At 46.8% G+C, this 15,599-nt stretch overlaps 1 protein-coding gene across 1 annotated transcript in view; it reads left to right on the top strand.

Annotated features, from left to right (window-relative positions):
• The first annotated feature begins 3,501 nt into the window (after positions 1–3,501).
• The window catches only part of LOC146835037 (cytochrome P450 4B1-like), a 276,047-nt gene continuing 263,949 nt past the window's right edge, over positions 3,502–15,599 (top strand). The window contains exons 1-2 of the mRNA XM_085602698.1: positions 3,502–3,574; positions 3,668–3,804. Coding sequence (XP_085458824.1) covers positions 3,742–3,804 — 63 coding nt within the window. The 5' untranslated portion in view covers positions 3,502–3,574; positions 3,668–3,741. The remainder of the gene's footprint in view (positions 3,575–3,667; positions 3,805–15,599) is intronic.

The following is a 15,599-nucleotide window of genomic DNA, read 5'->3' as shown; positions in this document are numbered from 1 at the left end:
CAGAGGCCAGCTTGTGGGCTGATTTTTTAGACTGCGGATCAAGAAACTCCAAATACCTGGGCTGGGTTTCCAATAGAGCTCCAGCCACATATTAGGCCCATTTATTGTTATTTGAAGAATGACAATAGGGCGTCAGGACGCCATTGTGTGGTGCATGGAAGACCTTCCATCCCGGGCCCCAGAAGGTGTCCGTGAGCCTTTGAGAGTGGTGTGTCTTTACCAGTGCAATTAACAAGTCATCGGCACAAGGAGGAAGCTTTCATCTCCCACAGCAGGTCGCAACGACCAGACAGACAAGCCTCATGTGACTGCTGCCAGTTTACTCAGATTGAGGTTAGGAGTTTCATTCAAATAATTTGCAATGGAATTAGAGACAAAACGAGAAACACAAAAGTTTTAAATAACTTTGCAATAAAAAAAAAATCTGACTAGACACGGATATAAAGAAATCACCTTTTTTCGGCATGAATAGTTACGAACTGCAATTGTGGGCCACTTTTTAGGTCTCGCCTAAGCAGCGTGCATGCGCTGCATAGGCAAAAAGACCTTTTGGAATGACTTCGGCTTTTCAGCCAAAAACGTGCACGCGTTCCATTGCCTTCAATGGCAACGTGTGCACGTGTGGCGATTCCCTTGCGGGAGCGAGCTTGACGCTATATGTTTGTAATTAACTTACAAACACATGGTGCCCGTGGCTCGCTCCCGGAAGGGAAACGCTTTGTGTGCTCTCGCACTCCCCCCACCCCTCCCACTTTCAGCACGAGGCACATGCTGGTTTTTGAGGAGCTTCCTGCGTGGACCTTATTTTCAGAATATGACACAATTGTGCTTTTACTGACTCACTGAGGTAATATGACAAGTCGTAAAAAATGTAAGAAACAACAATAACTCTCAACTGGTATCATTCAACAAAGACAGATCAATTGCATGTACAAGACATTACAGTTGAGATAAGGAAGACTCAGAAAAGAATAAATTAAGAAAAAAACATATTGTATTGAATCAAAAATGTACATAGAGACATATATAAACTTAAATAAACAAATTGATGGAACAGTTGTAACAGCACTGTACGCAAAAATTAATATAACATAAGAACAACTCGGACTTGTACTTGGTGCTTAAAGAGTACATGACACGAAGATGGCGACGCAAGTGACAAGGTGAGATCAGCAGGGGACGGCGCAACGTGAAGTGAAAGTGAACAATGGAACAATAATTACAAAGGTTCTAGATTCAATTTTTACAATAGAGATAATTATACATTTATTTTAAGGAACCATAGGGCCATCAATTGAGCTGAAAGGTCGACGGCGTTTCGATCTGGTTAAATTGGGATCATCATCAGGACTGGGTTGTAATATTCACAACAGTGCTATACAAGAAAAGGAAAAGATATAAATTACGAGAAAAGGAGGATATAAAGACTAAAAGCAAAGGACATATGGAGGACTAGTATCTTAAGGAGAACAAGGGCCATAATGATAGAGTCTTAAAGGGAAAGGCATAAACCAATCAAAGGGTATTGTAATCTAGTAATTAAAGTGCATAAAAGGGAACCAAGTGAGGGACAGCGGAAGGGGAAGTGGAAGGGAGAGAGAAGGGGAGAAGTAAGGGAGGGGAAAAGAGAAAAATTACCTGTATAACTGAAGGTACTTAATGTAGGAAAACGATAGAAAGCCAGGTCCAGTGGAATTCTGTGGAGAAAGGGAACGGGTAAAACTTGCGTTGGAGGAACTCCTGTTGTTTTTCTAAGATTGTGAGCAGCTTCCTAGCTGCGAGAGTAGGTCACTCTGTGATCCACTAGTTTTTCCAATTCATTTGGTTTTTCTTTCAGTCATTTGCCTGTCTATTAGAATGTCTAGGGAGACTCTTTCTTACTCTGAGGATTATATCCAACGACTTATTGGTGGCCCTTCTCTTCTTTCAGGGACCCACCCCTCCACTACCCCTGTTTCTACCCCTAACTCTTCCCATCTACTATTGGATAAACTTGAAAAATTGAAGAAGAAACAAATCAGAATGGATTTGCATGCCCGTATGCTTACGGAATATCTAAAATCAGGTGTAATACCACTTGGTCTACAAATCAGAAACATTCCAGCTATTTTCACCCAAGATCCTAAATTCCGGTTAAGTCAAACGCAACTGGTCTGTACTCAGACAGTTGGACTCTTTTAAGGAGCCTCCCCTTTTTTCTTACCAATGGGGTAAAAATCTTGCTACACATCTGGTCCATGCTATAACTTGGCCCACTAGCACATCTGATACCAGTACCATTACCTCAGCATGGGATCTTTCCCCTATCACTGGACACTACAAATGTCAAAACTGTTCAGTCTGTGACTTAACACGAAATACAAAGGAGTTCAAAACAGGCACCAGAACATACATGCTTAAAACCATGATGAACTGTAGGTCCCTCAATCTGGTTTATGCAATCAGGTGTCCTTGTGACCTAACATATATCGGACAGACAACTCAAATGATAAAACAGCGCATCATACAACACAAACGCCGAATACACTGCAAAATATTGACTGCTCCATTGGTGAGCCATTTTTTGGAAAAGGGCCATAATTCCACAGGTATGGTTTGGCAAGTGATTGAACAGCCCATATTACCCCAAAGAGGCGGTATTATAAAATCACTGCTGAACAAAAGTGAATCCAAATGGATGACCATTTGCAACTCCGTGAACTCTGGGTTGAACACCATTGATGAATGGAACAGCACCATATTGATCTGAAGCCTCTCGCTGTACATGAATCTCATGGGTTTTCACCCTTCTTTACCCTGACATTGATTCCAATTGATGGACCTTTTATTATCCTATTCCTTTTCCTTGCTGCTGCCCCCACCTCCCCTGCCCCCCCATGCTTAGTTCTCCCATTTATGAACAACTATGCATGTCATTCCAACCTCTTGTACCTTCGATGCGAAGTCTCTCTCTGTACATGAATCCTATGGGTTTCACCCTTCTTTACCCTGACATTGATTACAATTATTGGGCCTTTTATTATCCTATTCCTTTTCCTTGCTGCTGCCCCCCCCCCCCTCCACCCCCCCTCCCATGCTTGGTTCTCCCATTTATGAACAACTATGCATGTCATTCAAACTTCTGGCACCTTCGATGCGTGGCTATTTGTTTATCCATGATAGCGTTACTCTATTTTCCCTGTTACCGGGACTGTTATCCCCTGTTTAGCTCTGCGATGTTGGCATTGCTTATGTTGTACATATTCTGACATGTGAATTACTGCCGCTTGTGTGTGTTTTTAATACATAGTTCTTTAATTGTTACACCACATGTTTTTCTACTATTTTCTATTTATTAATTAGACAGAATCTCACAAATTTCCCATTTACTCCCTTTCTTGTCCCGTTTCTCCCCTTGTGCACTCCTTCTTTCATTTCCATTGACCTGACCTTTCACCTGGACGCAATCTTACATTGCAGTCACGCCCCCCCTTCCCTTCTTATCGCATTGTTTCCCTTACTCACTCTGGGTGAGTAACTCATGGCGCTGGATTCCAGGTGACTTAGATGCCCTTACTGACGTCCTATTGATTAGGTATTCCTCCGTTTTTTGTTTTTCAAGTCCCCTTCCTTCCCTTGTACGGTAGCTAATTCCCTTAACCCGATACAATTTTATTTTCTGTTTCAGGCAGTCACGTCCCCTTCTGTTTGTCGGACTGATTTCCTGACCCATTTTCGCTGATTTACTCATGTCTATGTAAAATGGGTTACCGAGATGCCTCCTTTTATGTTCTACATCTGATACGAACATATAATTGTTGGGAGGTACTAATTTACCCTTGTCCTTTTTCTTACGTGATTTCATGCCTCTCATATTTATGAGCTGTCCTTTTCTCTGACGTTTATTTCTCCTTTCCCGCCCCCCCCCCCTTTTTAGAATTGCTGCAATCGTTGCGAGTTGCTTTGCCCCCTTGATTACGAGTTAATTCTCGTCCTTACAGGTATGGACCACCTTTACCTCTGACTTTAGTCCTTCGCTTCATGACCCATTTAATTTGCCATTTATGCCCGAGTAATTTTCTCTGCCTCTACTCCTACTGTACTATCCGGTTCTCCTTGATAACGGGGGTTCCCTTGTCTCTATAGAACCGCTGATCTACATCGTCCTTCTCCAACTGGAATAAGCTTTTTTGATCCACTCCCAGGTAATTTTTGGTTTGTCCCTGTAATAGCCTCTTTCTCCAATTTGGCTTTCCTCCAACGCAAGTTTTACCCGTTCCCTTTCTCCACAGAATTCCACTGGACCTGGCTTTCTATCGTTTTCCTACATTAAGTACCTTCATTTATATAGGTAATTTTTCTCTTTTCCCCTCCCTTACTTCTCCCCTTCCCTCTCCCTTACACTTCCCCTTCCGCTGTCCCTCACTTGGTTCCCTTTTATGCACTTTAATTACTAGATTACAATACCCTTTGATTGGTTTGTGCCTTTTCCTTTAAGACTCTATCATTATGGCCCTTGTTCTCCTTAAGATACTAGTCTTCCATATGTCCTTTGCTTTTAGTCTTTATCTCCTCCTTTTCTCGTAATTTATATCTTTTCCTTTTCTTGTATAGCACTGTTGTGAATATTACAACCCAGTCCTGATGATGATCCCAATTTAACCAGATCGAAACGCCGTCGACCTTTCAGCTCAATTGATGGCCCTATGGTTCCTTAAAATAAATGTATAATTATCTCTATTGTAAAAATTGAATCTAGAACCTTTGTAATTGTTGTTCCATTGTTCACTTTCACTTCATGTTGCGCCGTCCCCTGCTGATCTCACCTTGTCACTTGCGTCGCCATCTTCGTGTCACGTACACTTTAAGCACCAAGTACAAGTCCGAGTTGTTCTTATGTTATATTAATTTTTGCGTACAGTGCTGTTACAACTGTTCCATCAATTTGTTTATTTAAGTTTATATATGTCTCTATGTAAATTTTTGATTCAATACAATGTTTTTTTCTTAATTCATTCTTTTCTGAGTCTTCCTTATCTCAACTGTAATGTCTTGTACATGCAATTGATCTGTCTTTGTTGAATGATACCAGTTGAGAGTTCTTGTTGTTTCTTACATTATTACCCTATCTCAACGAGGTTTATGGGTTTATGCTCCTGTTGTTTTTCTAAAGTCGTAAAAAATAGCATAAATTAAACTCGCTGTGTGACTATGTGAAGCACACCGAGCAAGAGAGGAGGAGCCAGTCTCAGAGCGAACTAAACTTAAGGTATGGTGTGAAGTAAACTAGCGACGAGTGGGAATAACACACAAAGGGGCATATCAACAAGGGCTTTATCTCTGCTTTTTTGGCTTTAAAAGCCAAAAAAGGAGAGATAAAACTAGCGCCCTATCAACAACAGGGTGCTAACTTGCAAATTTGCATGTTAGCACCCTTTTACTCTACGCTTCCCCTTGCATCTCTAATGAGATGCAAAGGGGGTGTTCCAGAGTAAAATAATAGGAGAAATGTCGCTAAGCGACATTTCTCCTATTATCAAGAATATCGCTAACCCTGTTAGAGACTAAAAAAGCAGCGCTAACCGCGGTTAACGCTGCTTTTTTACGTCTGGTATTTTTCTGACTTAGCCATGATATCCTATGGAAGGAGGATATCATGGCTAAGTTTGTCTGTCCCTATCAACAAGCTAACGTGAGATTATCGCTGAGTTTCCAGCGATAATCTCACGTTAGCCACTTAGCGTGAGGATTTTTATCGCTATTGAGATAAGCGTTGCTAATAGCACGCTATCTCAGCGATTAAAATTCACGCTAGCCGGCGATAATTATCCTAGCGCTAAGTGCGCTTAGAGATAATTATCGCCGGTTGTTGTTGATATGCCCCAAACAAAGTAAGCCCATTGAAGCATTATAAAAAAAATCCCAGAGCAAAGAAACCCCAACAAGAGGTGGTGAACACCCAGATTACAGAAAAACGCTGTGATTGGCCATTATCAAAACCTGCAAAAAGTACATTGTAAGAGACTGACTAAACATCGACTGCAAACAATGCAATCACTGTCAGCTGTGCAGAGGGTGTGATCGAAGCACAGCAAGGCAGACTTGTGCATGCGCAAGACGGCACCCTGACGGTAAAGCACAGCCCTGCGTAAACCTGAGTCCTTATATTAAAGAAAGGGGAACTTCAAAGCGAACTTGAATAACCGTGAACAGGCCTGTGTGACGTAAGCCCGGCCTTCGGCTGCCGACTGAAGGCCGCATAAAATGAAGCCTGGGCTTGCAGCCGAAACCGAGCATTGCATGAGAACCTGCAGCGGTTGAGTAGGCAAAGTACGTGTCTACCCAAGTAACAAGACTGTTGTATGCACGCACTGGAACAGCTGTGTAGTATCCGGCTGGATACAGTCTAGTGTTCCATTGTGCCTGTAACCCACACTGAACACCCACCCACCACAGGCATCACCAGTCAGGTGACCCTGACAATAAAAGGGGCCGAGCGCAAGTGCTCGTGGCCATTCTACAGCACCAGTAATCCTGTGTCTTGTGTCCGTCCGTATCTGCATGCGGGCCTGAGGGCCCAATCACCACAATGGCGACGAGTGGGTCCTATCCCACGTGTGCGGTGGCCTCGCCTCCCCCGGTCCTGGTGGGGGAAGCATGAGGCCGTGGAAACCGAGTGCGGGGAGGGGAGCTGCCGCGTGAAATCGACACCCCCCCGGAGGACGGCGCCTGCTGAAATTGGTCCCCGTGTGGAAGTGCAAGCTGAGCGGAGCCCACCCGCATCGGCCGCGATGCTGTGACCCCTGCGAGAGTTAGTCGGGTGCCCACCCCGACCCCGTCGAGCCTGCTGCGGTGCCCCTGTGGGGAAGTGCGAGCTAAGCGGAGCCCACCCGCGTGAAGGCGAAGGCCGCCGGTCGAAGGTGAGGAGCTGCAAGCGTGGAAAGTGAAGCCAGAGCGCCGTAGCACGCAGCTGCCACTGCCTTGCACAAGCCCTGGCACAAGCGGAGCCCACCCGCAATGAGAGCCTGGCGTGGGGAGAAACTAGAGACTGTCTTCCCCCAGTGGAGCCCGGACCTCCCCCACCCCACGCTGCGCGTTACCAGTGAGCTGGCGGCAGCGGGGTGGAGAAGGTTAAATCAACTGTCCCCCCCCCCCCCCCCCCCCCCACGCAAGGACGAGGCCGAGTGCTGGCCGTCGTATGAACAGGGAGCCGTTGAGGACAAGCGGGCAGCCCCAAGCACCAGCGAACTTCTTCGTCCCCCCCCTCTCCATCCCCCGCGCGGCCCGGGAAGAAGAAAGGCCTGCTGCGGGGGCGGGAAGGAGTTAAATAATGAACGAATGGTAGGCACCTCACCGCCGGGGAGAAGAGCGAAGCAGCACCCGGCCCGCGGCCGGAGGAGAGCGGCACCGGCAACCCCCACGCAGGGCCCGAGAAACGAGGAGGCCTGCTGCGGGGGCAGGAAAGATCGCAGATCGAAGCGCGAGTGTAGAGGAAGCGCGAAGAACGCGAGGTGCCCCCAAGAGGAGGAGTGTGCCTGTATGCGGCCCGGGAGCCGAAGAGACCAGCTGCGGGGCGGAATAACTAGAAAGAGGAAGCGGAGCCCACCCGCTGCGAGACACGACTGCAGGCGGCGAGAAGCGAGAAAAATACAGGGACCGGCAAGGATATTCAGCCCCCCCCCACTCACGAGGAGAGCAAAGTACAGGTAGCGGATGGCCGGCGGCGCGTTTGAAGCGCGTTTTCAAGAAAACACGCACGAAGAGCCCGAGGTGCCCCAGGAAGGAGAGCGGCACCTGCTACCCCGCGAGTAAAGCATAGCACTCACCGTGGGGAAAGGAGCAGTCCTCCCGCGAGGTCTGGCTGTAGGTATGTCCTGGGAGCCCAGCGGGGACTGCAGGCTTTTAGGCAGCCACGTGGCCCGGGAGAGGCCCGGCAGTGAGAGGCATCAGGCAGAGCCATCCCCAGCGACAACCGAGCACAGGGACACGCTGCCATAGAGTCTGTCAGGAGCAGGGAGTCAAGTGTAGGCCGCACTGCCACCTAGCGGTTAAGGTGCCACAGCGCACCTTACGGAAAGGAAAGAAGGAACAACACGGCTGGGCTAAAAATTGACAGCCCACAGCGCCATCTAGTGGCCAAATAGCGGTACCGCGCCCGCTAATGCAAATAGGACAGAGCCAAGCCTCACACTGCCTGTGAGGGTGAAGAGACAAGGTGCCGGAACGCGTCAGGAGTGCAAGTACAGCGAGAAGGGAGCCCTGAACATAGCGAGAACGAAGCGCAGCGGCACCTGGTGGCCACAGGTTGTCGCAGAAGCAGGAAAAGACAGTAGCACCACCAGAAAGACAAAAGGCGGTTCAGGGACCCAGCGCCAAGCAAGCGAGCAACAGCACAGAGACAGCGGCTCCAGCTCCAGGAATGCAAGCACTGACGAGAGTTCGCAGTAAGTGCATCCACGGAAGCAACTAAAGAGCGCCGGCAGAAGCGCGCTGAAGCACTGCCACTGCGAGAGAAGAAAAGAAATGGTCACACGACCACCAGCAGCCGACCAGCAAGATGGTCGCAAGGAGGAAGCAGCAGACCAGCAAGATGGTCGCAAGGAGGAAGCAGCAGACCAGCAAGATGGTCGCAAGGAGGAAGCAGCAGACCAGCAAGATGGTCGCAAGGAGGAAGCAGCCGACCAGCAAGATGGTCGCAAGGAGGAAGCAGCCGACCAGCAAGATGGTCGCAAGGAGGAAGCCGACCAGCCAGATGGTCGCACAGAAGAAGCCGACCACCCAGATGGTCGCAAGGAGGACGACGCTGACCACCAGTTGGTCGCAAGGAGGATGCAGGCCTACAAGAGGTCAGAGCTGGAGAGAAGAGGAAGTCCGAAGGGACGTCAGTGAAGAGGACCCCATGAGAGGTTCACAAAGAGGACCAGGAGGAGTAGGAAAAGAGGTCCAGTAACATCACTCGACATCAGAAGCAACATCAGAGGCAACTACGAGACAGAAGGTCGCGATGATCGGTCCAGTCACAGAGTGAAAGGGAGACAGTGTCCTAGTGGCGGGACAAGACCAGAGGGAAACGCGTAGAGTGCACGCTACACGAAGAAGCCTGGTAAGGAAGAGCAATAAGGCAGGAAGACTGGATCACGTCGCAATGGAAGGAGAAGGAGAACACCCGAAGAGGAAAGGAGAAGAGCACATAGGTGTGCGTGACAGATCAACACACACACCAGAAGGAGAACACCCGAAGAGGAAAGGAGAAGAGCACATAGGTGTGCGTGACAGATCAACACACACACCAGAAGGAGTACCCGAAGAGGGGAGTGAGAAGGTGCATGGACAGCCGGACTCAGTACCTGGGAACAACATCAGCACCACTGGGAGTATATGTCGATGCGCAAACCCGAAGGTCACCCGGGGACGACAGAGGCGAGCAGGCCGGTCCGTTGGTAACAACCTCCTCTGGGAAGTCACGGAAACAGGACCGTGGACATCCAAGGGGCAGAGGCCTCAGGGACACCGGTGGCAGCGGATCCCCAAGACGAGAGATGGACTGTTGAAGCTGGCTCTGGAGCTCCTGGGAGAACAAAGGCAGAGCGCGAAGGACCAAGTGCCAACAGCACCCTTTCAGGCGGAACTTCGGACACGGAAAGAGGACCCGTAGCGACTCCCCCAACGCGAGTGGAGCCACAAGGCGGCGGTCCACCGGTCCAGTGGAAACCTGGCAACAAAGGGCCTCCGGGTCGTCCAGTGAGAGGGGACACTCACGAGAGAGGGGTATCCGTGAGAGGGATATCCTGCAACGGTGAGTCCTGGAAGAAGACAACTACTCAACTACTAGTCGGAGGAAACACCTCTACCAGGGCGCCCAGCGGAAAATAGAACAAACAGTGGTCCACCACCATTCCACCCACACTTCCACCGATGGCAGTACTAGAAAGAGATTGTGAGGCGCACTTCCACGATGTAAGTCCAAAAGGACACATCCGCAGAGCACTCTGACATCGTGCCAAGGAGACAGAGTGGTCCCGGCTGTCAGAACACCTTCGCCGGCAGTTGACCATCAGCCAAGAGACTACGTGGAAGTCATGATCGCCAATTTATGTTTTGTTTGGAACTTGTGTTTTCTCCCACAGGTTCGGACTTCATTTTGGTTGAACTTTCATTAAAGTTTGGGAGGGATGTAGTATCCGGCTGGATACAGTCTAGTGTTCCATTGTGCCTGTAACCCACACTGAACACCCACCCACCACAGGCGTCACCAGTCAGGTGACCCTGACAATAAAAGGGGCCGAGCGCACGTGTTCGTGGCCAGTCTACAGCACCAGTAATCCTGTGTCTTGTGTCCGTCCGTCTCTGCATGCGGGCCTGAGGGCCCAATCACCACAAGCTGTAAACAAATGGGCAAGCTTTGTCAATTAACCAGCTCTGGGAGCGTGCAGACAGGCTGTTCTTTGCTGAATTTCTAGTTTATTTTCGTGTGGCTGCTAACCCTGCTCGAATTTCCCCACTGTACAACAATACCGCCTGTTTTTCCTTTTTTTAAAGTCTGTTTTTATATCCTCGGCTGTTTGTTTAGCGAAGCATTTTGCCAGCTTCCTGAATTTTCAATTCTGAATTTTAGTCAGCGGGCGCTCACAATTCTGTGTGAATGGAATGAGTCCGAGTGGAGCCGAGCTCGGAGGGAAGGCACACAGACCCCCCAGCTTTTCCAAATGTCAGGACAGGTCTGCACTGCAGTCGTATGTATGGAGCTATTTATTTATTTACGCGTAGTGCCTGCGTGTCACCTTTTTAGGTCTCGCCCGAGTCAGCGCTTTAGCGCTGCTCTGGCGAGACTTATAGTAAACGAGTTTTGGAAGTGCAAACGAGTGCATTTCAGGCCGCCAACTACAGTGCATGTGCTCCGGGCGCGCGCACCATTTGGCAGCCTGAAAGCACTCGTTTGCGGCCGCTTTGATGTTTGATCGCGATCGCGATCACTTTCACTTTCGCGGTCGCTTGTTTTAAACGCTGCCCTTAAATGCCTCAGTTTGTTTCCAAGTAATTTTATTTTGATTAACCACTTGGATAAACAATTCCTCTCGTCTTAACAGGCAGTCGAGGCGCGTCAGTGTTGAATTTCTTCCAAATGCAGCTCGGCTACAGAAGCACAGGTTATATTGCAGGTACATCTTTGAAGAAAAGAAAAATGAAGAGGAATAGAACGAAAGCGGCACTTCGTTGTTAAACAGCTAAGTACTTCTAATCGCAGTTCAGTGGGGGGGGGACTACACTTCAGTGTAACACTACAAAGGCGCGGGTCACGTGGCTGGCTGCAACGTCACAATCTTCTACTTGCAGCTTGCGTTCATTGGCCTCTGCAGCCCACTCTAACGACTAACAACAGCCAGTCCTGTTTATGTTCTCACACTCAAAAACGGTGGCTGCTCTACCATTTGACAAGCTATTACGGATGGATTCCCGTGGGCAAGATTTCTCAAAACACGCCACTCCCTCAAAAATGTTTTTTTCATAAGGTTGGGAACAGAATGTCTTGTGAGTAGCGTGGTTGGAGCCAGCACGTGGTTCCTGGCACAGCACCCTAGTGTTGTCTCAGCCTAAGTTAACCTCATTCAGCGAGGAGGACGGCTTAATTCACTGACACTATTAATGGACAATGATATCACAGGACTTTCCTTTTATCATCTATTGACTCAGTAATTCTTTTTTTTTTTTTGCATAGAGCCTCCCTCACACTGGTAGAATGCACTTTAACATCAATACAGAGTGACGTTAAACACAATACCAGCAGTAGCGCTACACAAAATGATGGGCCACCCCCACCCCCACCCCTGCTGAAGATGATGAGGGGCCTCACATGTCACCAGTAACCATAGACTATGCTTCCGTGAAGCGTGGAGGCCCCCTCCTTCGTAGGGGCTGCAGGGCTCTGCGTTACGTCCTGTCGGTGTGAATGCGCGACAAGATTTGACTTTTTTGTTAGTGGAACACTTTGGCACATGGCATACTGTTGTTTGGGCGTATTACAGAGGAACTGAGGCGAAATAAGTCCATTTAGAAACACTCTTTTTCGCATATATTTTGTTAAAAATAATTCTAAATGGCGCACATTTTGGCAGCGGTTTTGTTCTCAGCGTGCTGCGTGCTCTTTATTTGTGGCAGGGCAGATGAACTAACTCCAACGCCTCTTAGCTCCCCTCCCCCTCTCTCTTCCCACAGCCTTGTGAATCGATCCGATCTGAGAAGGATCAAAAGTTGCCATTGAGAAAGAATCAGTCAGAGTTTAAAATTGCAAGAGTAAATAATCCTGGAACTTTCTCTAATTAGACGTTTGGTGAGAGAAAGGAGCATATCAGTAAATCGCATGCTAATTTAGCCAGTTTTCCGCAAACTACAAATGTAATGTTCTCTAAACCACAAATTATATATACACAGCGTGGGCTGGTCTTAATGTGCCTATAAAGGAATGCAGTAGGTATATTTTGTAAAAGCAAATAACGTTTTTCTGCTAGATTATTTTAAAGACGCCATGTTTTTAAATACCTATAAATGTTCCTAAAAATATTAGCCGACTGGAGTTGGTTGATGGAAATAAAATAAGAAATTCCAGGGAGTGAGTTCAGGGAAACAAAGGTATGACTAACGCAGAGCCACTTTATAGTGAAATGTTTTGTTGTATTCAGTGGCGAAAACAGTATATGCTCATGTTATTTGTGCATTTGTCCTGTAAATGATTAGAACCTGTTTGATTGATAGTCGAGTTTCTCGGCACTACTGGAGCACACCCTATTTCAGTGTAGCCTAATCGAATGAGGTGCTTGCACAAATGTGTAAAGCTTGCAAGTAAAACAAGACAGGGACATGATGCAACTACCAGTCTCGCGTTCTTTAAATGTACATGTTTTTAATTATTTGTTGATATGATAGATACATTTTAGAATCATCGGTTCAATATAAAATAAAGCCAAATAGCAGTTCATCGCGGAACAAAATACCTCACATAAAAAACAAAAGTAACATGAATCCAGCTTTGGAAAGGAAGGTGTCTTTCTGCAACTGTGTTCCAGTGGAATGTAACCATTAAGCAGATGTAAACCCGGTGTGTTTACTCAGCACACAAGAGAAGGCAATCTTTTACCCCATGGGGATTAGGCTGTCCACTAACCTGGGAGATGGGCTCTACGTAATTAAACGTGCCTGTAACTTCACATGTAATCTCTCCCTCCCCCAAACTCCACTCTTGTCCTTCGCTCCTCCCCTCTCCTTCCCTCTCCTTTTCCCCCCCACAGCCACTACATATCTCAGAGATTGGGAATGCCAGAAAACACAGGCCATCGCTCACGTCATTAAAGGGATTTGCGCCACTTTGCTAATTAAGGACAAGCTATAACATAATACTCGCATGTCTGTAGAAGCCTTCCTACACCAAGACTGTTTTATTTTCCAGTTCGGTGTTCCAATACGAAAGAGTCTCGGGCTACTTGCATATACTTAAGAGTTTTGTTATCACAAGTCTGTTTAAAAATGCACACTTTGGAGCCCTTTCAGGAAAAAGCCTCGGCAAATCCTTTTACGCCCAAGGATTTGCAAACTGGGTTCGAGGCAGTCTGGCAGAGGATAATAACTCTCCCTATCTTTGATGCTTACTAGTCTTGCTTCACTCACTTCATATATCAGCACAGCACGCGCTTCTATGACACCGTGCTTCATGTTTTAGACAGCACGTTGCAAACAATGCTTGCTTATTTTGTGCAGTTTGTTGAAGTGCCTCGCCTCCCTCGGAGCGCACACGGCCTCTGCAGCAGTGGTCCACCTCAATCCTTTGGCACCCTCTTTTCCGATACCGTACTTAATGGTTTGAGCAGCACGGTGCTAACAATGCTTGTAAATTTGAACACAGTTTGGCTAAAATAAACAGGCATTGTTAGCACTGTGCTGTCCAAAACATGAAACGCGGTAAACTAGGACACCGCCCTTCCATGTTTTGAGCAGCACAGTGGTAACAATGCTTCTTTAATTTAGCGCAGCTGCTGACTTCTACTGGCTGTACCTTAAATCTCCTTCACAGCTCCCATACTCCACTGCATCCACTATTCAGGCGGAAAAAAAGCTTAAACTCGCAAAGCGCATTCCAGCCTCTTCATGGCAGCAAGAACCTGCTCAACCTGAACAGCTAGCAGAACTAGAATAACGGCTTTGATATCAGGTAAGAAACGAGGAGTTCAGACCTAGTTGAGACCTAGGTTGTCTCCACGTTGTAAAACGGTGATTATTTCCTGTGGAAAAAACAAAATCTTAAATTTCATTCCAGGTCCTTACACACGTGTTAATTCTTCCTGGTATGCGTGAAGAATCATCCGTCAACATGATATAAAATCAGGCACATAAAAGGTGTCCCAAAAAATATACCAGTGATACTAAATATGCATGTAGTTACTACTCTTACTAAACCATCTCCCTATATTTACCGAAATCACTGCATTGTCAGGGTTTAAAATAAGAGGTGAGACGATGTGTCATAACGGCCAGAGGTGACAACATTGAAGATGGGGAACTAAGTCCAGTCTCGCGCCGCCTCAACATTTCTAGGCAAACCACTTATTCTGCCAGTGAATACAAAATACATGGATGTGTCTTGCTGTAATATAACTAGAGCTCCGATACCTTCGGGTCCAGCTCGCGCTATATAAAACTCCCAAAAAATTAAAAGTGACCCACCAACTTCCTGGCGTACAGCAACTTAGAACGTTACTTATTTATGTGTGTAAGGTATATTTTTAGGGTGTTAAATGCATCCTGGGCTGTAACTATGCAATATCGAGTGCATGGTCTATAAACCTCCATCCAAGTCGTGGTTTTACTCACATAAACTTTCCAACCGTGGGACATCTGAGAATACATTTTTTATCAAGCCCCTTTGTGATAGTTCTCATTTTCATACTGCACAGACTAATTTAAAATTAGCACATGAAGCAGGGATCTCATGTAAGTTGTTAGCAGCAGGTCCATACCTGTGTTTTTCTCTTTGCATTTTTGTGACTAAAGCATGCAAAAACAGGCCTGGAAAACATACATATCAGTATACTATACATAGATTTGTTGGCTTTCACAATGCTGGTTTGACAAAAAGTGTGAAATAAAAAGGGACAGACATATAGCACATAAGAAACAATTTCTGTATCTTCAGCTGGTTTTAAAGCACATCTATATACTACTGTGTGAAAGATGTATTTTTGGGTTTAAAATCAAGGTAATGTGCATAATAGCAACATTTTGTATTTATTAACAGCACCAGCATGCAGGGCTGGGAACCAAAACCGCCCCTGGTAAGCTGCTCGGCCAGCCCACGATGGGAGGTAGGGGGGTGCGGCCGATATGTTTGCCGGGGCCGGTTTCTGTCGATTTTGTTACAGGGGGCAGATATTGCCGGCCATCAGTAACAACAAGCGATTGCAATGCAATAGGTCTCGCATTTGTAAAAGTTTAAGCTATTGGCATTGTTCATGACAATGCCTTTTTTAAGCTATTTTATAAAACAAACACATAATGGCATTTATTTATCATTTACAAAGCCAATAGCTAGTGTTGCATTATTATTAGCAATGCCAGCTGCTCACACTTTTATA

The sequence above is a fragment of the Triturus cristatus genome, chromosome 4_2, assembly GCF_964204655.1.
Source record: "Triturus cristatus chromosome 4_2, aTriCri1.1, whole genome shotgun sequence".
Lineage (NCBI taxonomy): Eukaryota > Metazoa > Chordata > Amphibia > Caudata > Salamandridae > Triturus > Triturus cristatus.
This window is presented reverse-complemented; position numbering and strand designations above follow the sequence as displayed.